The 26,548-nt window shown below is 38.6% G+C and overlaps 1 protein-coding gene across 3 annotated transcripts in view; it reads right to left on the bottom strand.

Moving 5' to 3' along the window:
• ALLC (allantoicase) overlaps positions 1–26,548 on the bottom strand; it is a 420,793-nt gene that overhangs the window by 331,856 nt on the left and 62,389 nt on the right. For all 3 annotated transcript variants that reach the window (XM_044070482.1, XM_044070490.1, XM_044070498.1), the window contains one exon: positions 1,639–1,726. In XM_044070482.1, coding sequence (XP_043926417.1) covers positions 1,639–1,726 — 88 coding nt within the window. The remainder of the gene's footprint in view (positions 1–1,638; positions 1,727–26,548) is intronic.

Genomic DNA, 26,548 nt, shown 5'->3' with positions numbered 1-26,548 from the left:
TCTGAGACCTTAAACCAGGTTTCTGTGACTGCACAGACACAGACATCTACATCTCCTAGTGATATAAGTGCTTCCAGTGAGTGCAGTTTTTGGTTTAAGCTCCTAGCATTTAGCAACATGACCCTTATTTTGCTCTGACTGGTTCAATTCACATTGGTGTTGAAAGCCTTTTTAAATTAAAAAAAAATGGGTGAGAGGTTGATATAATGGTTAAGGTGCTTACCTTATAGACAGAGGGGGGAGGGTTTGATCCTTGCATGGAGTAACTGGCTAAGCTTAAAATGACCCACAGGAGCACTTAGCCTAGAACTAATCTATGAACCTATGAAGGGTTTGAGTAAGTAGACCTTAGTCTATGTTATGAGAGATAAACTGGAAAAAGAGAGGGTATCAGCAGAAGTAATACAGTGGCCTGAACAAAAACTATATTGAGAATGTGAATGTGGTCTGTATTAGACTATTCAAGTAACTGAGAGTAGATACATTTTACAGGGTGCTAAAAAGGTTAGAAAGAGTGGAGAGTAACCTAAGCTCTTTCATCTACTAATGACTTGAGTGTTTTAAGGAGGGAGATAGTTACTGAATTTTCCATTCAGAGGGGACTATGCAGTAGCGAGTAAAGGGAAGAATATAGCATGAGGGTTTAGCAGCAAAGCCAAAGTCTATTTTAAGAACAGTGAAGCTACCACACAAAATTAAAACATTTGTGAGGTGAAGAAACAGTTGTTTCACCTCTCTGACTGAGACACATAGAGACTATATTGAAAAAAAGAGTCACTGGAAAAGTTTGTGTAGTGATCAGTATCACTGTGAGAAATAACATTAGGATAAGATGATATGGTGAAAGAAGTGTAGAGCTGTGGCAGGTAGGTGATGACTTGTTTCAACTGTGTGCAACTTTCAAAAATCTAAGTGGAGCTCCACAAAAAGGCAAATGCACCCATTATGATAGTAAAGGGGTAACCCATACCTTTTTTTTGAGAAATGAAGTCAAGCATTAACAGGTTATGACTGAAGCATACATGTAAGCTATTAATAAGAAAACTTTTAATGATGTGATATGTAAGCAAAACTTTACATTAGCAAGGCCGGACATAGAAACAATGTGCATCCTATACATTCACGTCTCCCCCCAGTACACACACACACACACACACACACACACACACACACACACACACACACACACACACACACACACACACAAACACACATGCACACACATACATGCACACAAACACACACACTCATGTACAAATGCACACACATATATATATATATATATATATATATATAGGGTCTATGTTAAATCAGCGAACACTTAAAATAGCGATTGCTGATTTATCGACCCTTTAAGAGCAAAAGCTGACAATCTCGAAGACACGTCACAGCGATTTTTTCCCCGGGGAAAAAAATCGCTGTTCACAAAAAAAAAAAAAAAAGTTCAAAACACACCCCCCTACTTAAATATACCAACTCTGACATCGCACCACAGTGGAGGAAATGGCAAATTCCCAAAAACGGCCCAGTGTTCTGTGTTTAAAAAGGTATGCTGCCAGACTCCTGCTAAGTAGGGTTCACAGGGTTTAAAGTGGAAGCAAATTTCTTCTGCAAAGTTATGTAAACATATTCTCATACCTGCTGACCTCTTCCTCCTTGTTTCCCATCCGTCCATCCATTTGCCAAATTCAGTGAATGCATCTACTATAAACTGTGGTGCAGTTCTCTGAAACAAAAAGACTAACAATTTATATAAAATAGAGCTGCAGTGTTGTTACATTGCTGACTCACAACGTTTATTCATTCATTATTCTAATCCAGTTGCATCGACATGTATTTTTGCAGAATTGTTTTATTTACATCCCCTTAACTCATTATGTAACATTACTAGCATGCATTCCTTACTTCAAGGCCTAACTGCTGCAATGTGCTAAATAAAACTCAGGTTAATAAGACATACATGCTTTACTTACAGTTTCTACAAACTATTATCGCCTGGTTACCAATCAGTCTTCTGTGACATGGCCTGCTTCCACATTGGTGAATAATCTGTGTTGGTCACTAGTGCAGCACAACTCACCCAACAGCCCGCAAGATGCAGCATGAGCAAATTCCAGCCGCTACTTCCCTAAACCTTACCCTCATACACAAGACATGCTCACCCTTGACCAAATGTAGCCCTCAGAGTTAAAAAACAAAGAATTCCACCGAAACTATGAAGCCTCAGAGTTACAACACCACCAGGTCAAGAATGAATTAATTCAAGGGCCAATGTTTCTGATGCTGCAGCTTAAATTTGGTAGAAAATGTGTGTGAAAAATATTGAAGGAAGCAACACGGAACAAGCTTTAGAAAGTGGAAAAACATCAGTCTTCCCCAGCTCATCATGGATTGTTGTCATTTCTGAGTTACATTACTGGTTTTACAATGAATTTATCATTTCTGTTTTATATATGTGTACAGGGTTATAACTCTGCATTCTAGTGTAGGTGCAATTACAAAATTAAAACAACTGTATAGCAATACCATGCTATATAGTTTCTTGTTTTTTATGCTTTATCTTACATATAATATTATTTGCTTATTAAATATTAGTCTTGTTTACTGATGTTAATATGTCATCTTTGAATAAGTATCATAAGCTCTCATACTGGATTATATTGGTATCTGTTGCTATATGCATTTACATCTGAATCCACATTCCTAGACAAGTACCACACTATTAGTCATATATATTTCATGCAAAATACATGAAATAAATAAACATACCTTTACATCCTGGAAAATTAATTTGGCCTGTCTTCCCTTTTATTTCAACTGTAAGTCTCAGCTGGCAAACCCAGTGAAAGCACATCATGTAATGCTCCAAAAAGACAAGATTTACTAGTGAGCAAGTCATAGTAGAAGTATAATAAATAGATGGTGCATTTCTAGATGAAAATATCAACAAATTAGCACCCTTGTTATGCTGTGCAGTTTCTGTCACAGAGTGTTTCATACTTTGTTGCCAACAGAGGGCAGCAGCATAGTAATCAAGTGAACATGCATCTTTCCCCATACCAGCACAAAAAGAAAGAGCGGCTCTACCAGAAATTAACACAAACCTCTCAACTGTCCAGATTGTTGCAGAATGTCCAGATTATTCACTCATATTTTTGGTCTGTTCCCCATAAAATTTGTAGATTTCTGGCAAATCACTGAGGATGGAAGTCATTAAATAATGACAAACATTTGAGTTGCATATTTCATATCTTTTAGAAAATCCATTTTGACACAAATTCTGTTTTTTCTAACAACTTTCTAAGTTTATTAGAGCAATATTTACATTTTGTTTCTATTTTTGGGCTTTTGCCCCCTCACTAATTTAGGCTTTGTTCAGATTTCTTGCACTAAGAGGTTGAGAGGTATGACCACAACTCTCAAAAGGAAACACTTCCACTTTAGGTTTTTAAATTTAACGCAGATATATATAAACCATTCTACATGTAAGCATTAAAACGAAGCAGAAAAGTTAACCAGAAGAATTTTTCATAATATAAACATCTCGCCTTCCCTTTCCCCAAATGAAAAAAACATGCATAAAATTAGGAAAATCTATACCCTGTAAAAACAGTACAGTTACCATTAAGAAATTACATTTCTCAGGGTGTGTAAGAAAAATTACCCCTCTCAAGTTTCACTCTTATGGTGACATTATTCACACACACTTCGTAAAGCAGATTTTCTTGACTGATTGCATCTACTAGTTATTATCCTCTTTATAAAATTTACAAACACAGAAATGAGCATGTGCATAGAAATACACAGGGAATATTATGACAATGGAGAAACAGGGGCATGCATCAGTGGTAGGAAACCATCATTTGCAGAAATTCACAGATACAGTATTTACACAGGGGGAACTATTGTTTTAATGCATCACTAATGATACATGATCTAAATAAAATCTGGTACAGCAGTGTAGTATGTATAATACATGGTAAAAAGATATATGGTATTGTGATACTAGTATATACAGAGAATAGCAAGTATAACATTAAAGGAGTGGGTTTGCCACAATGGTTAAGATCTTCACCTCATAGACACAAGGTACAGACTTTGATCCTGACCTCAGGTTATTGGCTAGGCTTAAAATGGCCCTTCAGAGCAGTTAGCTATGATCTTATGAAACATAGTATTCTACTTGATAAATAAAAGCAATTATGCTAATACAGAAAGAATGGCATACATCACTGTACCAATGCCTGCACTGCTCACAAGAATGGGGCATACCAGTGGCATCACTCTCCATCCTGGCAAGCTTGTGTCAGGCATCTACTTTTCACAAGAAATAACCATGCCTCCCCATCAGGCACTCAAAGAAGTCTGTGCAGGACAAATAATAATATTTTGCTTTCCTGGCACCATGCAGAAATCCTGCAGTACTAAGTATTTGCAGTAGGAGGCAGGAGGAGTCTGAGGGGGATCTATGGCTGCAGGGAGGAGTCTGAGGGAGATCTATGGCTGCAGGGAGCCAGCCAGCAATATCCCAAATTACTATGGTGCAGCCTAGGCTTGCAGGCATATGATAGGACATTGCAACACTGCACTGGGATCAGCAATGCCAAGGCAGCTTGAATCCCAAGACAAGGAATGGGGTAAGTTATTCCCAGATAGGCTCATCCTGCTCAAGCAACATTTCTCAAGGGTCACTTGATAAACTAGCTTTAGTCTTTGAGGAGGGACGAAATGTGACAAATGAGATACTACCAGCCCAGCTATCTGGAATTTTGTAAATTAATTATATGTCATTTGTGAATATCAACATGATTCATATAAGATGTTTGTGCTACAAGTGTATTAGAGCTGTGTGTCATATAAGATGATTTGTACAGACGTGCTGAAGAGTTATTTTACAAAGTGCTGTTTGAAATGTATCCACAGGGTACCCTACTGGAATAAAGCAGAAATGTACATACACTATTATAACTGTTTAAATGTATATATTTTAATATGGGAAACTGGAAAACAAGAGGTTAACTTCAGAAAAATAACAAAAAAAAAATAACTGAATTTAAATTACTTTATGGCCAGGCCATAAAAAATATGTTATCTTTCTGTTTTAGTGCAGCAACAGACACAATGTCTGTGCTGAGAAGTTCTCTTAATTGTCTTGGAAGTGTTTTGCTTTTTTATGATTTCCAGGATCTGCAAAAATCTGAGGAAAAGCTCTTGTGTATGTATTTTCACAGGCAGATGTTAAATACTGCTAGCTTTCAGCAGTGGGGGGGGGGTTACCTGGGATATAGTCAGATGACAAAAAATGATGTCATTCTGCAAGCTATCCCAGAAGTAATATTTGAGATATTAATTTAAGAACTCTCTTAGAGAGACTAGGCATTTTAACTATTATTATTATTTATTAACTATTGCTGTTTGTACTGAGTTTGTCAGTACTGTTCAAAAGCAGGGTCACATATTTTACTGCTTAGCTACTTTTGCTGTTATCTCCTGTTGTACCTAGTAATATAAAGGCTTGTTGATAAACTAGCTGCTACGCAATCAGTGTATACCAGCATCTATTGCTGCTGTTTGTACATTGCAATGCTGATATACTGTCTGCATATCACCAACATAGGTTTATAACTAGGTATTAAGTACAGTGTATTTTGATTGTATAACAAGTCAACAGCTATATTTTAAACCCTGTTATCATCTCTCATATATAATGTTTTTAGCTGATGTTTTTAATCTCTGGTGTTGGGTATAAAGACCATTTTTCTGCTATTTACTGTTATAACTTCCCCTTTGACTTTCTATTGGTGTTTTTTTTTCTGCTCCTTACCCTATTCATGCTCTACTGCTGTCTAAGCTATCTACTGCTCTATTTGTTTTGGGTTTTTTTATTCTACCTTGGCTCTCTGAACCCGTTTTGCATACTTATTAATATTAAACTACTACACTTCAATTTCTGCAATAAGTAATCCCTCCCTGTCTCTCCCTTTCCCCTACAGCTCCCCTTTTGCTCTACAAGAAAAACCCTTGGCTCTTCTGATTCCTAAGATGCTGGACAGTCGTACCTATGTGCAATTACCTCCTGCAACAACAAACAACTACTTGCAATTGCACTGAACTAAGTGTAGCATATGTCCATATTATTTCTTTTGTCTGATTTGTGTGTTTCCCTAAACTAGCTTTGTCAGTGGCGTGCACACTGGTCGGACCTAACGAAGCATGGTCCCCCTCCCCCCACTCTAGTATAGTACTACTATTTTCACTAACTGCTGTTTCCCAGAAATTACATAGACTAAATTCCAGCTAGTGTCCCCTGATTCTGTTTTGCTATAGTCAGTAGCACCAGGAATGGCAATATACTCTATGCCCATAATACCCATTAGTAATTAACCTCAGTTAGATATACCTAGTCCTCAGAAATTATATTACACCTGCTCAGGAATCCAAATGACGTTAAGCTACTTACCAAGGCTGGCTGACTGTTTCTACAACAAACTAGTCGGACTGTGATTCTACCCACTCCATTCCCCCTCGCTAGTTGGACCGTGATTCTACCCACTCCAGTCCCCTCACTCCTCTCCCCTACCCTGCCCCCATTTCCCACATGCCCCCACTACCTCTACATTTATCTATCCTTGACTCCTCCCACATATCCCACTATTCAATCAACACATATTCCTCCTACCACTCAAATCACACCACCAGAACATCACACCCAACTACAATATGACCCATCCCATACCCCAACCACAATCAGTTGTACTCCAAGCACTACTAACCTCCCTAACCTACTTAACACAACTCCCATATCCCTCCCACACCCCACCTTCACATTTCACAACCAACTTCCAACACACCACCATTCTTTCTCCTCTATCCCTCTAGCACAACCCCACTATATAAGCCCAAACTCCTTCCAGTCCTACCCTCACCGAACCTTCCCTTCCACCCACACCCAAACAAATCTACTCTCTACACCTACCTAAGACCTTATACCACTGTTGACCTCATATTACACCTACTACACCAAATCTCCCTGTCCTTCTCCGGTGACATCCATCCAATCCCAGGTCCCACCCACTCCTCATCCAGCAAGGCCTTTACCTCCTCTCCTCCTGGCACTCCCAAATCTATTCGCTTCATCACAGTCAGTGCTGAAAGCCTTTGTAATAAAATCCCTACCGTCCATGCCTGGCTTCCCCATAATTACCCTGCATTGTTGCCAATTCAGAAACATGGCTTAAGCCATACATAAAAGACAGTGAAATATTACCTCCCGGCTACCAAATGATCCATAATGATAAAGCCAATAAGAAAGGAAGTGGAGTAGCCTTAGTCTACTCGTCCTCATATACAGTTACCCCTTGTACCTACCCCATTCCAAAATTTTCCAATGCTGAAGTGATTATACTCCACCTAAAAAATCAACAATCACAAATCTATTTGCATAGCTGCCCTCTATATTCCCCCAAGCAATAACAAAATTCCAATTCTAGAAGGCATCCTCTCCTGGTTCTCCTGTAACATCAAAAATGAAACCTATATCATACGAGACGTAAACATGAACTGGAACATTATCATCTCTCAACCCCCCTTTCAATCAATCAACCTCTTTAAATTCACCCAAATAATTAAACCTCCTAGCAAGTCTAACAAAAATGGAGCCTCTGGCACCATCCTTGACTGGCTGTTAGTATCCCAACCTATCCATATCTCTACCTCAGGTATCGTCCCCAACCCTATCAGAGACCACCTACCAGCCTTTCCGGACCATCACCCTTCTCCACTCCAAATGCAACATCACTACATTTAAACCCGCAACATCTCTAAGTTCAATCCATAAATTTTCAACGACTGGCTAAAACTAATCAACTGGACCCCCCTAAAAACCCTGCTCCTCAACAATGCAATCTGCTACTTTAACTAAACCTTTCTAAATCTCCTCAACAGCCATGCTCCTCTCAGAACCAAATGGGTCAAGGCCAAAATCTCCTCTGGCTATCAAAAGAAACCAAACAAACCATGCTCCTAAGAGTCAGAAAGTGGAAACAATTCCACAAAAATAAACTGCCAAACACCCTACTTGAATTCAGACAACTCTGCAATACCATAAAAAACTAATAACTAGAGACCGCAAATCATACTACACCAAGCTCCAATATGAGCACTCTACCAACCCCCAAAAATTCTGGGAAACTATCTCCTCTCTCTTCCATGCCAGCAACAAAGATAATACTTGCCCTCACCCTGACCTCACCTACTTAGAAACAGACACAACATTTAACTCCTTCTTTGTGGAATGTATAGCTAAACTAACCACCACCTTCCCACATCCCCCTCCAAGTTCATCCCCCCGCCCGACTTCCACCCTACTGATGACACATAATCTCCCATCTTCAAGCTCAACCCTGTTCCCACAAGCACTATAAAAAAAACTTCTCCCCCAGCTAAAACCATGCTGTACTGCACAAGACAATTTACCCCCCTCTGCTGACAGCATAGCCCTGCCTATCTCCATATTAATAAACAGATCCATCCAAGAATCCGATTTCCCTTTAATTTGGAAACATGCTTTCATCATTCCTTTGCACAAGGGAGGTAAAAACTATGACACCACCAATTTCAGCCCCATTGCTATCCTTTCCCCACTATCAAAAATCCTAGAAAAGTGTATTCATGCTCAACTAGTGTTATATCTAATACACAACTATCTCCTTACCCCCACCCAACATGGTTTCCATCCTGGATACAGTACCATCATAGCCCTTTTGTCCTTCTTCAAATCCATCAACCATGCTCGTAACTCTGGCAAACTCATTTCTAGCCTATTCCTGGACCTATCCAAAGCTTCTGACACTATTTCCCACCATATTCTCCTATCCCAACTCTCATCTCTCAAACTGTCTCCTTCTACCATATCCTGGTTCTCTAGCTACCTCTCCAAAAGACAGCAGGCTGTAAAATGGAAATTTTCTACCTCCTCCTTCTTACACACCCTCACTGGCATTACCAAAAGATCTGTTCTAGGCCCCCTACTCTTCAACATATTCATCATTAACTTTCACCACAGCGTCCCCAATACCTCTCTAATCCAGTATGCATTGCTGACTCACTTTCCGACTTACTACTAAAAACTCAATCAGCTTTTACTAAATCAGAACCTTGGATGCATAACAACCATCTCGCCCTAAACGCAAACAAAACTAAACTAATGAACTTTACACCCTTTAGAATCTCCCCCTTTGATAATTCTTCCTTCCTTATCCTAAGCTAAAATAACACCCCCATTGAAATTGTATCTCACACCAAGCTGCTTGGTGTCACCATTGATGAGCCTCTAACGTTTGACATCCATATTCAAACAACCATCAAAAAAAACCCACCAAAAATTAGGACTCCTATACAGACACAATCGCTACCTCATGCCCTCCACAAGAAAAATCTTAGCCTCCTCCTACTTTCTTCCCTCCCTCATATACGGTGTCCCCTGTTCACTAACCTCCAACTCAGCTTACAATCCAAATTAGAATCTTGCTACAATAAAATCAGCAAATTCGCCACCAACTCCAAAAATTCTTCCCATCACTGCCTCTCCCTACAATCTCTAGAATGGCTAGAACTACCTAACTACCTAAACCTCCTCAAACTCAGTACAGCCCGTAAGCTCATCTTCAAGCCATCCAGCTGTCCCGCTCTCTACACCACCTTAACCCCCTATATCCCAAACCACTCACTCTGATCAGAAAACCAAAACTTACTCCAAATCCACAAACCTTCACAGCCCCCTGGCCACCTCCTGCTATCATACTCACTAGCCAAATTATGGAACTCACTCAGACCTCCCAACCATCCTGAATTACTCGGTTTTTACTGAGTTTTGGGGTCCCAGTAATGAGGTGTCATGATTCCCAAGTGGCACCCCTTCATTTCCGATTTTTTTTCACTATTTTTAAAACTTTTTAATGTCCGTGCTTTTGGAGCTGATGTCATCACGTGCATGATGACGTCAGCTCCATCAGCCTGTCAGAATCAAGCTCGAGGGATGTGCATGGGAGGCTGGGAGTGAGTCTGTTTGAATACTGGGGCTGACGGCTGTTTAAGCTCAACGGACTACTTGTGCCATTATGGATTTTAAGCTCGTAACCAGACTGCTTGTGGTGTTATGTATTTAAACTCATTTTTAGCCAGATGTGTGGATTTAAGCTTGTTTTGAGCCTGATGGGTTCCGGACAGAACACGGAGTTGCCGCTGGAAGTCAGTATACACTAACAGCTGTGTCCAAGTTATTTACTTTTGTCAAGGAACATTTTTTTGAAATGCAGGTATTATCTTGCCATTTACTTATTTTTCTTATAAAGATGTCAGTCTTCCTGTCTTTTATGCCTATTTTGCCCTCTGATCAGTCATTAACAGCTCACAGTAACTGAAACTGCGGTTTTGTGGTTAACATATTGAATTCCAAAATAAAATAACCCAAAGACTACCAAATTTGATGCAAAGAGTCTGCCAACAGGTTCATGCATTAAACAAAATGGTACTTAAATGCACATTTACCCTCCTCAGTAAAGTACCAACCTAACTGAAACTGTTGTATGGGTTCTGGGCAGAAGTTAGAATACGGAGTTGCCGCTGTAAGCGTGTGTATATGTGTGTGTGTGTGTGTGTGTGTGTGTGTGTGTGTGTGTGTGTGTGTGTGTGTGTGTGTGTGTGTGTGTGTGTGTGTGTGTGTGTGTGTGTGTGTGTGTGTGTGTGTGTGTGTGTGTGTGTGTGTGTGTGTGTGTGTGTGTGTAGAGCTCAGCGATGGTCAACATGTCAGCAATGCATCAGCAACATTATTTATATATATATAATTATACTGAGTCTCTGCTATTTCCATACATCAGCCATTCTCACTGAATCCTAGGCTCTTTAATTTCTGGCTCATAATGTATATCATTGCTGAAAGTTTCTGAATTCCAGTCTGGTACATTGAGTATGATCAAATACCATCTAATATGCAAGTGTCAGTACCAGGGTATGATACAGAACCATTGTATTCCTGTCTGATGTGATACAAACAGCCTTTGTTACTTACAGTTACTACCCTGCTGATTCTCAAAAAGATGTTGAAAACCAAAGCAGGTACTATTAAAACTACATATTGGTAAATATAAAATATGTTTAGCACAAAGGATATTGTACTTTTATAGTTACTGTTTTTTGTTTTCTAGCTTATTTATTTATTTGATGCTTATTTTACTTTAGCAGTATTTAACTTGTAAGTATATTTAATAATTGCCATGAATGTTATATAATTGACACCCCACCCACCCAAAGATGTATCCACTGAGATAGTTTTTTAAATCCTGTAGACCAGGACTGGGTAATTACAACCTCCTCCTTCATGCTATATGACTCTGTTCAAGTCACTTAACTGAGCAAATGTTTTAGTTTACACCTTAAAATGTGTAATTAATTGATTAGCTGCATGAATTAACACCTGGAAGCTAACATGTGGCATCGACAAATGTTTATATTTATGAAGCTAGAATAAGACATGCATAAGAACAGTATAAGACAGGATGCATTTTCAGAGTGAAAGTTAATGGCTGAGACACAAAAGAGCTTTCCTGAGGAAATAAGTGAGACTGGGATGAATGAGGGGTGATGGGTTAGGAATGCACCAAGTAAATGTATGGAAGTTTGGCAGAAAAATGGGGGAGGAAAGTTTTTGATTTCCTAATCCTCAAAGCTAGCACATTGAACTGGGAGAAGTATAAATCTTTTCTATATTTGAATTTGTCATCATATACTGCGTTTCTGTATAAAAACAATGCAATTGAGGTTCAGGGTGAAGCTGAATACTTCCTCCCCAGCTTATTTATTATAACAATGTAACTTTAAACATCGTATCTGCTTATCACAATTTTTGATACAAAATGCTACTGAATGCAGTATTTTGAATACATATGCCTTTTTCAAGATTCCTAATTAAACTGAATAAAACATAAATAATTTATTTTATCTTTTAAAGGATTCCTAATTAAACGACAATATAAGATCAGTTAAGTATTTGAGATTTGTCCCTATGTTGGGGCAGTATTCCCCCATTATTGGCTTTGTCCAGGTTTTTTGTGCTAAGAGGTTAAGAGCTATGGTGAGAAATGAGAACTGAATTCTGTATTCCCCCATTATTGGCTTTGTCCAGGTTTTTTGTGTTAAGAGGTTGAGAGCTCTGTTGAGAAGTGAGAACTGAATTCACTAAATGATAGCCATTTAAGTTTCAGTCTAACTGTCTTTCAAAAAGCTGATGATTTTGGCATAAGGGTATGTTGTTCATTTCTGACTAGTGCACAGGGTCCTGGGTTCAAGACTTAGCAGTGAAATGCATGGTGGTAACACATTTTATTCTAGCAACTTTCCAAAATTATACAAGCAATGATTAAAACGTGTCTCTGTTTTTTTTGCCCTTTTGTCCCCCCCCAAAAAAAAAAAACTGAAATTGAAAATAAGTGCAAGAAGCTGTGCAAGATGCCTATGGCTTACACTACTGTCATTTCTATTTATATATTTACACTTTTATGATGGAAATGTTCTTAATTGGGCAGTTTGTGTCATTATTGGTTCATGCATATTGTTTCATTGCCTACTGGAAAAATGTTCAAACTATAAATTTAAAATGCGCACTAACTTAAGTCTAACAAGTGTGCTGTATTATGCAAGGAATATAATTTAATAAAGTCAGGAAGGTTTAACAAAGAACACATGTATGTTTCTTGTTTTGTGTGCAAGGGGCCTATGATTTGAAAACAGTCCAAAGATAATCTTTATCCACCACTGGCCAGATGCATTTTCTTTGGATTGTGGTGTGGGTTTCTATGCTGTTTCAATGAATGTGAGGTTCAAAGGCAGAGAAGTTTTAATGCCAAGTCTATTTTCATTGTGAGACAGTAATATTGCTTTGTTTAGCAGATACCTATTTGTGTTTGTGTATTGTGCTACAAAATGTAAAAATAAAATCCAAATAATCATTGTAGAAGTAAAGCAATATGCACACATTAGTGTTTATGGTAAATGGGGTAAAATAGCTAGGTAATGCGATGCTGGAATGGCTGCAGGGGGACTCTGGTGCCATATTTTGGTTGTCTGTTCTTCAGTTTGCGTTTGAAAGCTATTATCCTACAATTCCATTGGAGTGGGTGGGGTTATATAATTATGTATGCAAATTTTATGTTAATCAGCATACAGATTTGTACTTATTTTTCATGGGCCTTGTCCAGATTTTTGATGGTTCTAGGTTGAGAGGTATGAACTCACTCCCCCCTCCCTTTATAACACTCCAAACCAGTCCAACTTCAAATCCGTCCTACACTCCTACCTGTCATCTAAATGGATATGCTCCCCTCTCTTCCCCTGCATAAGCCCATCCTCACTCATCTTTTCTTTTTCTCAGCAGTTACAGTCTCTTCCTTTCAGCACCTACACACAACTCCTCAGTTCTGCTTATCACTGCTGGACTGCTCTTTACCCCCAGTTTCATTACTTCTGGGACTTATACTGATATCTTTAGTAATATTGTAATTCCTATGTCTGGAATTGCATTCTATAAAGAATACTCTGAACGCTTGTACTATTTTCCTTACATCCAACTGCTTACTATCAACGCAGCCAATCTGCATCCAAAAGCGTCTCTTCTTATGTACTTAATAACACAATCACCAAACAGTATTTACTCTGCCTGATATGCATTAGTAAGGTTCTTTCTGCATCCCTTGCTATTTTCGTAAATGCAAAAAATCACATTTCTGTAAATGTTTTACTAAGACCTAGTCTGATTACGAAATGAATATCCATTGCCAGTGCAGCTACTCCGTATACAAATGTTATCTTTTTTTGTTTGTCAATTGTACTCTCAGCACATACTACTGCTACTCTGTATATAAATGTTATCTCTTTTTTTAGTTAACTGCGCTATCATCATATGTTATATACTATTGCTTAATATGCCAGTTTGTTACTGTTATTGTTTTTTTTATTGTTATTGTTAAATGGAGCTTTTCTCCCTGGGCCACCACTGAAAACGGGCTCTTCTTGGCCCAGTGGACTCCTGATCATCAAACTGAAATAAATAAATAAATACACAAATAAATACATAAATAAATTATATTCTGACCTGGGCCTGACAAGAACAATTCACCACACTTGCCTTGCTCTGTAAGTAAGTAAACTAGGATATAATAATTCTCTTTGATATAGTCAGGAATATAGCAAAGCTTAATTTAGATGTTTTTCTTTATTTGAGACTGTCCTGCAATGTTGTTTTAAATATTTCCTGTGATTTTGAACTCTGATATCACTGCAAATATACTTTTCTTGTTCTTTTAATATTTATTATTAAATATATTTAAACCTTTCATTGATCTGTCTAGAAATATTTAAGCTCTGAGAGTAATTGCATATTTATTTGGTGACACTGCGGGCCACTCATAATAGCCTTGGTCTTGGTCAAACTATCATTTGTATTGATAGTAACATTGCACAGTAAGACTGGACATCCTTTGTCAAGCGCCTTAAAGAAGCTGATAAGGAGTGACTGATGGCAGTAGTCTGGGCATAGTCTGGGCAATAGGGAGCATAGCTAGTAATCCTGTGCCAACCTTTCCCAGGTGTGTGTGTGTGTGTGTGTGTGTGTGTGTGTGTGTGTGTGTGTGTGTGTGTGTGTGTGTGCGTAAATCAAACCTCAAAGAGTGTGTGTGTTAGCTATTTTGGCAGGGACACAAAGCACTGGTTGGACAGAGAGAGTGTTGGAGGTCTTGGCTTGGCCACTTAGCTGAGATCTCAACTCTATAGCTGTGCCAGTGGAGAGTCTTATTGGGGATCTGGAGAAAGAAGGAGGAACCTGCCCTAGACTGACTGTCATCTTGTGTGCTTTTAAGGGAAATTGCACTTGATGCAGAGAGCTGCATCTGGAAATGTATTTTATTTATTTATTTTATTTAACATTTGTTGACCGGGAAAGTCTGACTAGGTTCCACAGATCCCATTTTCAGCAGAGACCCAGGGAGAAATGCTCCAGAAGCATGTCTTTAGAATATGGGAGGAAACTGGAGTACCCGAAGGAAACCCATGCGAAAGCAGGGAGAACATGCAAACTCCACACAGAAGGTACCCCAGCCAAGAATTGAACCGGAGAACCTCTTGCTGTGAGGCAACAGCGTTAACCGCTGCACCACTGCGCCGCCCATAATAAATACTGTGTGTGTACCTGTCAACCTCCCAATGTACGTCCCCCACTGTTTCCAGTGGTGAGGGTTGAGGCCCCTTGATTACTGGGTCAGTGGTGGGGCATCACACAGACCATCATCATGGGATATCTCGGGAAGGACAGAACATAGGGGGTATGAAGACAATCATACCTAGGTGAAGGTGTTGCACTATATTGTAAGAAGGACCAATGTAACAGGTTGTGCTCACAATTACTTGGGGTCAATAGGCAGCTGTAGGAAGGGGCGCAGGGTACCCATGCCCATAGATGCATGGTGTAAAATGGTGCCCAGTGCCACAAGGGGAGCCACAGGCCATAGGTAGATGATTTCCAGAGACTTCCAGAAACACTCATTCCCAGGACCCAACAAAAGGTTTGAAATTTCCCCAGTCAGGAGATGGAGGTTTTACTCAAGCCGAGAAAACTTAACACTCCACAAAACTGTAAGATACGAATATTGACTGCTATACCCTTGAGAATAAAGTACACCTTGTGTAATACTCACATATTTTATTGAATACACAAAGTTCCAATTAACACACAAGCTGGAAATAAAAAAGTCCACGTACTGTTCGTACTCTTTAAGTTTGTCCAACTAGTTGACACAGGCAACCAAAAAATAAAAGTCCAGACCTGGGTTCTCGTTTAGTCAAAGTAGTTGAAAATGTCCATACGTTGTTTGCTGCAATGCAAACCCAATGGCAATTAAGTGCTGGTTATGTAATTACAAGTTCCATGTTAGAATTCAGGTTGGTTCGCATACAGATAGACCCCCAAGATTGCCAGCACTAGAAGAAGTTGTTACAAATTCCGCAACAGAATGTAACCTAGTCCGCTTATGGGTGATCTCATACGGTTGCCAGCACTAATGCGTTGTTGCTGCCATAAAGATAAACATAAGCCCAGTCTGGATAAAAAAGAATACTTCAAGTGAATTCCGACACCACAAGTTGTCACACTGCTCACGAACAAAGTAGCGTTAAACGCAACCAAGCGTTTTTCGTTCAGATACGTATCTGAACTTCATCAGACAAAACGCTGACTTTTTGGTCAGTTAGAATTTAAATACACCCAAGTGATCGGGGTAGTCTGACATTAATTACGTAAGCTTCTAATTAACCACGTTTAAAGGCAACCCAGTGTTAGAAACTGCTCTATCTAAACCATATCAGATGATTAAAATTTAAAACAAATGTTTATACACAAACTATTAGTGTTATTACATATTTTAAGTAATGAACTTCACATTAAACTAAAATAAATACCTAAAACAACTTGTACTTGAGTACTAGGATCCCCACTAAATGTTTGTAATATGTACTGTTGTATACATTTCTGAAACAATTTATGAATAAACAATAACTGACCTATGGATATAAATATTTAAAACATGTCCTGTCCTTCAATATTATGTTATTGTTGTAGGAACCATGTATATTCCATTAAATGGTTTTAAATTATAACTGACGATGAATAAATTTATAAAGTGGACGAACAATAAGCATTAATATTTTTAACAATAAGTTACTAAAATATTCTCACTATAACTAAAGAACAAGAAAATATATATAAAAATATAAAAATAAATTATGAATCAACAAGTAATTAACTAATTTATACAAATGTAATTTTGTATGTGTGTATATATTTATGTATTCCCTTGAATCAATAATAACAATTTTATTTAAATTTTTATTTAAATATTTAAATCCAGCTAATATATTATAAATATTCAAATATAAAATTGTTGTCAAACATTAAGAAATATCCTAATAGATATACAAATAGTTATTTATTTATATAAATTTATTAAAAAATGTTAAAATATGAATGTCTCATATTTATATAAAAAATATATATATAAATGTATTTAAAAAAAACCCGAACCGTTAATAGTGTCAACAAATATAAGGAAAATTCCACTTATCTTAATAAGCTTTTCATTTTTAACACACATGCAAGGGAACAAAATTCATTAAGTCCTGGCTCTCTGTATGCTGCTAGACGTAATTGCCAGGACAATTCATTTTTTTCCAATTCTAGTTTCAAGAAATTGTCAGTTACATAGTCAACCTTATTTGACCTATTCCTAATTTGACTGATTACCATAAATTTAAAACTATGGCCTACATTTAAATTGCAATGTCTAGCAAGAGCATTTTCATCTTTGTTCTTTCTAATTGCATAAGTATGCTCATAAATTCTGTCCCTTAAACGTCTGTCCGTTTTCCCAACGTAAAATGATGTACAATGTGTGCACTGAGCTAAATAGACAATTGCTATAATAAATACTGTGTGTGTATCTGTCAACCTCCCAATGTACGTCCCCCACTGTTTCCAGTGGTGAGGGTTGAGGCCCCTTGATTACTGGGTCAGTGGTGGGGCATCACACAGACCATCATCATGGGATATCTAGGGAAGGACAGAACATAGGGGGTATGAAGACAATCATACCTAGGTGAAGGTGTTGCACTATATTGTAAGAAGGACCAATGTAACAGGTTGTGCATACAATTACTTGGGGTCAATAAGCAGCTGTAGGAAGGGGCGCAGGGTACCCATGCCCATAGATGCATGGTGTAAAATGGTGCCCAGTGCCACAAGGGGAGCCACAGGCCATAGGTAGATGATTTCCAGAGACTTCCAGAAACACTCATTCCCAGGACCCAACAAAAGGTTTGAAATTTCCCCAGTCAGGAAATGGAGGTTTTACTCAAGCCCTCAGAAGCCCTCAGCATGCATAGCATCACAGGCAAAGGTGTTTCAGACAAGATACACTGCGAGCAGATGTAAGGAGTGTTGCAAGACACAAATGCTATGTGTAGCCATAATAGAACTATATAACAATTATGTCAAATGTTACCTGAAGTGATACTCCATAGAAAGAAGAAGGCAAAGGACATTGCCAAGGACATGTCCGCCACTGAGGGTGGACCACCAACATAAAAATGGCTCACAAAGATGGACGGGTTTCTACTGTCCAAATCTGGGAAGAATAAAGTGGACCCTAGTACCTTGAGGTGGCATGGATGTGAGAATGTACAAAGTTAGTACTATCCAGCACAAGTCTCTATGGTACATGTCACTGCATGCTTGACAGGATTGATTCACCAAGGTACTGCTGGGCTGCCACTGTAACAACTTACATACAAAGTATGTATGACTCCATATGCTATACACATTTACTGTTATCTACTACTATGCACGTCAGAGGAGAAGGGATAGGCATATGTGTGAGTGCTGCCAAAGGTATCATATGCTCATGCTTTCACAAGTTCTACTGGTGGAGAAACCAGAAAAATGGGACAGCCCATGCCTGATGTGGGGAAGTCACCTGTGTATGACAATGATGGCAATGTGCACATAACACAATCTAATGACACAGTCACTCTGCCTGCAACACTATTATGGGAGGGTTGTCCCATGCCATTAACATTACAGGTCCCTGTGGAGGTACAGGCTGACCTCACAACATCACCAGTGTAAGACAGCCTTCCTGCAACAAGGAACCCCAAATAGGCTCCCCATGAGTCTCATGCTCACACAGAATCTGACATTTGCACTGCCTCTGACATGCATATAACCCCATTGGGGGATGTGCAAGGTACTGTGGTGTTGCCATGACTCCAGATCAATCCCTGTTGTGGAAAGCAGTGAGTATAAATAAACAGATGTACAGGTCAATAATCCAAGTGCATACAGCTACTATAAATAGCAGTGTAGATATTATAAGTGTGATACATGTTTAAGTGGTGACTTCAACACCTGCACAGTGACATGGAGTATAGAGACAGGAAGCAGATGTTGCTTCCCAGTTGTCTGGTGGCAAATGTGGCCTCCATGGGTACTTCATTGAGACATATGTTTACTGCACTATCTACCTCTTCAGGTTGTTCAGTGCATGGACGTTGGTGGGTCCAGATGCAAAGTGGTCAGATATATGCCAATCATATGCTGAATACACAGACCAGTGATGAGCTGGCCTCATTGTCACTCATCTGTGGCCATACCCATAGGTCATGTATTGAATGCACTCATCATTCAACCCAATACCATCTTCATGGGTGACTTTAACCACCCCAGTATAAACTGGAATCATACATGACCACAAACTTGCAGTCTCAGAGATTCCTGGACTTAGTCAGCATAAGCACCCCTGGACCTGATGGACCACATCCCCATTAGAAGCATGAACATACTGGATCTGGTTCTTATTAACATGGGAGTATGCTACACCACCCTTAGTGTAATTTCATCTCTGGTAATATTGTACCATAAAGTTGTCTCCTTTGAAATAAAAATAAAAACCTAAGATCCTTGCTAACCCTGGAACATTTACACAAGAAAAGGGTTGCCTCCTACTGAGAGTGTAGCCTAACCTGTGGTTAGGTACAACGACAAACAAGAAAAAAACCCACTCTTTGGGTATAGTTCCATTAATCTGTTTCTAAGCACAATGTCAATCCCAAGATGGTGGATCTCTAATGAGTCCCGCTGTGAAATATTAGTCCTTAAAAGAACTTTGGGAGCATGGCTCGAAAGTCCTTTGGGTTAGCCCTGATAAGGGTTTTTGTCAGCCACTGCGACTGTGCAAAGTCGAGCAAAGCTTTGCACAGCCTCAGCGTTCTTTTTCAAGACCACCACCACATAGTGGTCCAGCGAGTCCCCCTCAAGGACTCTACTGAAGCCTCCCTTTCCTAATGAGATTACAACAACTACTCTTATCACAGCTAAAACAGTCCTTATCAGGGCTAAAACAGTCCACATCAGGGCTCTCCAATACCTGGAGCTCATGCTAGAGCCCACCCAGGATCAGCAAAGCCCAAGGTTTTACGCTTGGATGACAAAAGCCCCTTATCAGGGCTAACCCAAAGGGCTAGCCCAAAGGACTTTCAAGCCATGCTCCCACAGTCCTTTTAAGGACAAATTTCTGACAGTGGAACTCATTAGAGAAATACCGTCAAGGGACTGACATTGCGCTTAGAACCAGATTAATGGAACTATACCCTGGAACATTTAGGAACTATTCTAGGTAAATTTCCTACTATTAAGTGATAACCCGGCAAAATTTTAAGCCTTTCCAGACTTGAGAACACAGCTGTTTACACAATATTGTTCACAGAGACCCTATTCAATCATGCTAATAGATGCATAGAGACAGCTGTGCCTACCAGAAATAAGCACAGAACAAACTCAAAAAATACCCCAGTGGAATCCCAGAATCAATATATTATATAACAAAAAGAAGAAAGTCATAGCAAAAATTAGGAAGTGCAATGACTAGCAAGACAAAAACCCTCTCTTCAATCTAAACTAGTAACTCAGAGGACATATCAAGGCTACCAAAGCCAAATTTGAGGTAAAAATAGCATCCCAAGCCAAGGAAAACCATAAGACTTTCCTTACCTATGTCGATAACCTCAAAGGCAATACATAACGATGTACAGAATTAATTGTAACTGGAGCCACTTACACTGAGCCAGAAGATATAGAAATCAACTGTTTAACAAATTCAGCTCCAGTTTTACCCATCTCCCTACCCCACCCCAAGCCACCTCTCTGGAAATACCACTGAACATAACGCCCTTAGCTATCATCAATGGGCCCTGATAATATCCAAGGATGCCTCATAAACAGCATAAAACATAACCTAACAAGACAATTAGAGTCACTATGTTGTACACCAGTAAGAAGAAAGTCAAAATCAGTGACCCTGAAACAGTCATCACCCTTGACCAGTGACCCAGAAACAGTCATCAGTCAGGACTTGTAACCACAAACAGTCATTATTAGGGCCACTCCAGCTTACAGCATTGTGGATGCGGTGAAAGCCCAGCTGTTTTAGAAACATGTGTCCTGGGCATCTATGTGTGCCAGAACAGTAAAATGTCTTGCTGGGCAGATGGAGGTGTTACCTTTTCAAAAGTGTGATCAGGACACTTTGAGGAATTTGCATATCTGTGACATCTGCATATGTGTGTATTTGTACACAGATGAGATGACAGCCCTCACTGCCTTACTGGGTTTGGGTTAACTCGTGTTTATATGCCATGCTGTACAAATTGGCCCTGCATGACACCTTGTATGCCTCATAGTATGCTGCACACCCTTGCAGTTCCTGTGCCTTCTATACAAAGCTGCTATTGCCCATACACACAGCCTTGATGAAGAGCATATGTTGATGCTCTATGACTGGTTCATTACATGGCTGGAGGAATGACAGCAGGCAGTAACCTCATTGACTGGCAACAGCAAGTGGTGCTAATGTTCGTACTCCAAACATATGAACCATGTGTCATAGCTCTCACTATCTTAGCTCAGAAAACATGGCTGCAGTGACAAGTAATCACAGCAGGAGGTCCCAAATCATGGATACTTTTGAATAGTAGTACTTTGACATGAAATGTGATTATATCTGTTCACTCATGAAAATCACATACTCAGAAATGATTGAGCTAAATTCCATGACAAAGTCAAGTACACCACTGAAACTCATCCATGATAAAGTTTCACTAAGCAGAACTGGCTTGGTAGTTTTATTTCTAAACCTGTTTCTTTAATTTGCCAAAGACAAAATCATTTGCTTTTTATTTGTTACAAAGCACTGGTGATAGTAATTTTTTTACTGTTCGGTATCTTGGATCTGACTTGTACATGCTGTCTGGCTGATTCTGGCTGAGAATTCCTTTGCAGCTTTTTGACATTTTAGTATTTTAATTATACTATATGAGCCAAGTCACACAACAACCACAGCCTACAACATACCCACATGTACATTAGTAAATCAATTTAACATCAGCTAGGCTACACTGGCACATTGCAATAGTAACATATCCATGGCAGTGCCACTCAGAAACAATAACTTATTTGCTGTAGAAATAGTTATCATGAAGTTGGTCTTTATTCATTTTTTCATTAAATTTGGAGTCAGATATATAGGATGGGTGGCAGTAGAATGCCAAAGTAAAGAATGCAGTGTGCATTCAAAGAATAAAATTATGCAATATTTGAAAAAAGTGATCCCAACATTTCTACAAAACATAATGAAAAATAAGTTCAAGTTAAAAGAAATGTATATTTTACAACTAGATTAACAGGGTCTGCAGCTCAAAAATATTTCCAAAAAGGTTTAAAGTTTATTCTAAATGCAGCAATATTAAAACTAACAGTACTAGAACATTTCTGTAGATAATTACAGTATTACCAGTAGCAGACAGCCATAATACTGACTGAAATTGTACCATTTTATTTTTCATATTATAGCCCGCGGTAGTGGTGCTGCGGTAGCATTGTCGCCTCACAGCAAGACGTTATCCCATTTGATTCTCAGCTAGAGCGTCTTCTGTGTGGAGGCATGCGTGAATGGGCATGCCTTCTTTGAAGGTTGTGCGTCAGGGCTGGTAACTCGGCATGTAAAAATCCACTACCAAGCATTAGTGGACCAGAGTTCCACTGTGGCGACCCCATAAGCCGAAAGACACATTAGGATGAATATGTATAGCTGAATTCTTCGAGCTGCTTGTTTTTAAAGATGACCTAGGAACATAGTACAATTAAATTACTTTCTCTGATTCTCATAATATGAAAATGAGACCACAGAAATCATATCCAGGTTTAAGGAAAATGTTTATTCACAGCTAATTAACTTCACATCTGTGCTACAGAGCAAGTCATTCACAAAATCTAATAGGTAGCCACGAAGATGTTTTATAGCTTCCAGAAACCATGCATACTCTTTTTAAAATGTCTTCCTGCAGTAATACATCTTCAGTCTCCAGAACGTACCCCATAGGAACCACTGTATTAAGGACATGAAAGAAATCAATTGCCGAGATGCATTACAGGGTATGTTCAGGAGTCGCCCCTTTCTAAGGGATCAATAATGCCCATTAAGGTGATACGGCTCCTGACTTGGCAGTCTGTACTGTTCTTTCAAAATAAATCTCTGAATATTTGCCATAACCAGTGATAGTAGTAAAATCACTTGCTCAGCTAAGGTATACAAACATTTTTTTTTTTCCTTATATTAAGCACCAGCCCAGCTAGCTTTATTGTACTAAGGATTGTTAGGAAAAATAAGCACAGGTAATGAAAAAGGTATCAAAAGGGAATATCAAAACAGCAGTATATAAGTAAAGTGTATTATACCATAATAACAGACATTTAAAATAAAGCAAATGTTATCTTAGATATTTCAACATCTTTAGTGTTAGTTGCATTGTGCCATTTAATGATGTTGAGTGTTTAAATCAAACAGTATATGTGCATTCAGTATAGTTTTGTTTGTAAAATGTTAATATGCAGGCATCTTCTTTCAGTAAATAATTATATACATGTTATCTGCACAGCTGATTGTCCTGTTGCTGTCTTTGACATTTAGTGGCTTGTTTCATGGTGTCATGCTGCTGGAAGCTTGACATCTTTGTGCAGCACTATGAACTTCTGCTTGTATCATTATTTAGTCTGTTTGAAACTAATGATATATGATGTTTAAAATGACTAGCCATGCTCACATGGTACAAACTGCTTAATTTTGCATCTGTATTTTACCAGATGCAGATGGAAGCATATCATTAATCAGCAAGTTCTGTACCTTTAATTGAGTACAGTTAGGGATTTCAGTGGTCTGGCATAGGTACCTGTGGACAAATAGTATGAATTATTATGTCCGTTTAAGCCTTTTCTAGAGAAGTAAGGCATGACAATCCACTCCAAAGACCCTTTCTTTGGTTCACTATATAAAGCAACAGACATCCATACAACATCCATTGTGAACTGCTAAGAAACTATATCAAGCAATCACTAAAATAATGTATTTGGTATAAGCAACTGATATTACTGACGCACGCATGAAAAGCAACAATTACAGGCTTGGGAGACATTTATAGTTAAATACCGACAAACCATACAGTTGGTTAGAAAATGATAGTTTGTTAGAAAAGCCTGCCCTCTAGTGGCCTTAGAATAAAGAGCTGTATGAACAAATTGTTGTCAAAGGACCTTGTCTGTTCTCATCAGTGGCCTTGGGTTTCACAGTATTTACGCTTTTGTTCCAGGAATCAATAAGAGAAGTTTTGCACTTTCTTGGTGCATTATTTCAAGGACAAATTTCTAAAACTTGTGTTCTGAGTTAATTTGCAGCCTGGGCGCTCCATATATCTCATGGCAGGAAGTAATTTTTCTTTCTGTCTCTCTTTCTCTTTGTTTTGCCTGTTGCTACAATTCTTTTAGAACATAAACGAGGGTTACTGAACCTTCCTACCTATCAGGAAAATGAAACCATCACAGACAACAGAGAAAACACCTGCAGATCAAGCAATAGCTGACTTTTTTTGTCATCCCAAATTTGAATCAATGCCTCAAAAATGTTAAGGCAATGGTGGCTATCAAATATTAGAAAAAGAATCAGACAATTTAGCTGTCTGAAAATTAAAATACTTCTCTTCTATTTAATTTGTTGTTCATAAAAAAATGCAAACTTGTGTAAAATCTCTAGTTAATAGCTCCAAATCACATACTTTGAGCAACTATGTTTCTAGTCAGTAAACTTAGGGGTAATTTGCCTCCCTGTGGAGTAGAGTGTAGTTGTTTCGTTTGCAGTTTCAGGCTCTTAGACCCAATTACTTTGCTTAACCTAGATAAAGCTGCAGACATAGTACAGTTTTAAATGTTGTATTGTCCATATTGGTGTTTTTAACCCATTAAATAAACAAGTACAAACTGCAGTCTGCTAGTGTAGAAGTATTTTCAGCCTACCTAAATTGCCATGATGTCTTACACTTAATGTGCCTTTGCTTAGTCTGTAGTGTTAGTGACACTCTTGCTGGACTTACAAAACCCCTCTGTATCTCACACTTAAATCCATATATTTCCTCTATTTCTTCTATACCATTTCTGTATGAGGTTAGTTGCTAGGCACTACTGCCCTCCCTCTGAAGTCACACATCCTTGTGTCATTCTTAAACAGTTCTACAGGTGTTTTGTATGTATGCAAGATTTGGTGCTTTTTAAAATCTGCAGAACTATACCTACAGCTATCAACCATCTGAAACATTTTTGCATGCTGGGTGCTTTTTTTTTCTTATGCACTCAACCATCCTAAGGTACTTTGGGAATGCTGCACTGATGGCCTTCACTACCTATCAAAACTGGAATGAAACCAAAGTCTGATCTGACTGTGGTGAAGGCTGACACTTGCATTTAATGCTGTTTTCTGTAGAATACTAAAATGTACCTTCCTTCATCTTCATACAGAGTATAGTTTCAGTTCACATATATAGCGTCATGGCTTTCTTTTCAGTGAGTCAGAAAAAGGCCAGCAATGTTTTAACTTTCTCCATATATCATAAAAAGAAGACACATAACCAGAAAGACAGGCCACTGTATGTGCATTCACCTGTAAAATATAAGGATTCTCATGAAACATTTGCTCTGGGATTAAGTTTCCCAACTTTAGACCTTTTAACCAGCGTGGGATACCTATTTTATAAAAGTTGTTAGCAGGAGAAATACTTTTCCAGGCAAAGAGAAAGAGTAATCCTGAAAAGAATAACGGTTCTATGTTTGTTTATACAGCAGTGGGATTAGAGCTATGTCAGTTTGAAGAACTAATTATTTCCTTGGTGTCATATAATATCTTTGTAGCTTGCCAGGTCCAGCATCCCCACCACCATCAAGCCTGATAATGATACTTAGTAAGAGCTGTAAAAACAAATCATTATTTTCCTTTCTTCCTGCTTCGGGTTAATTAAAATTTGGCCTACTTGCACTGTTTACATGCCTTTGAGCTTCGCAAATGTAGTTCACATAACTGATCTGTCTAAATAGTAAGTATGGACTTGATGGAAACAAACCAGCGCCTAAGATGTTGGATCAAATCCCAGACATTGTACTGAATTACTGTGTGACTTTAACAAAGCAGACAGACCCTTCTACATTTCAATACTTTTCTCCTGTAGAAAACAGCAACATTACAACATCGCTTCCTACAGTGAAATGGATTTCATGTACATATGTATGTATGTAAGTATGTATGTATGTATGCATTTATTTATTTATTAAATTGATTCACTGAGGTAATTTTTTATCAGTGTTTCCCATATGGTGAGGCCAGCCTCTGGGAAGGTCCTGGCCTGTTCTAGGGAAGGTTCGTGCATGCCTGAAAATGTTGCACACTAAATTTTAAAGGTTCAGTATTAACTCTGTGGGATCAAGTTTATTTATTTTTTTATTTTGTGTATTCAACTTTTGGGGACTAGTCCCATTAGACATATTTTATTTTTACAGGTGGCCTGATGTGATATTCATACT

Source organism: Protopterus annectens, chromosome 1.part0 (assembly GCF_019279795.1).
Source record: "Protopterus annectens isolate FY-2018-M chromosome 1.part0, PAN1.0, whole genome shotgun sequence".
Taxonomy (NCBI): domain Eukaryota; kingdom Metazoa; phylum Chordata; order Ceratodontiformes; family Protopteridae; genus Protopterus; species Protopterus annectens.
This window is presented reverse-complemented; position numbering and strand designations above follow the sequence as displayed.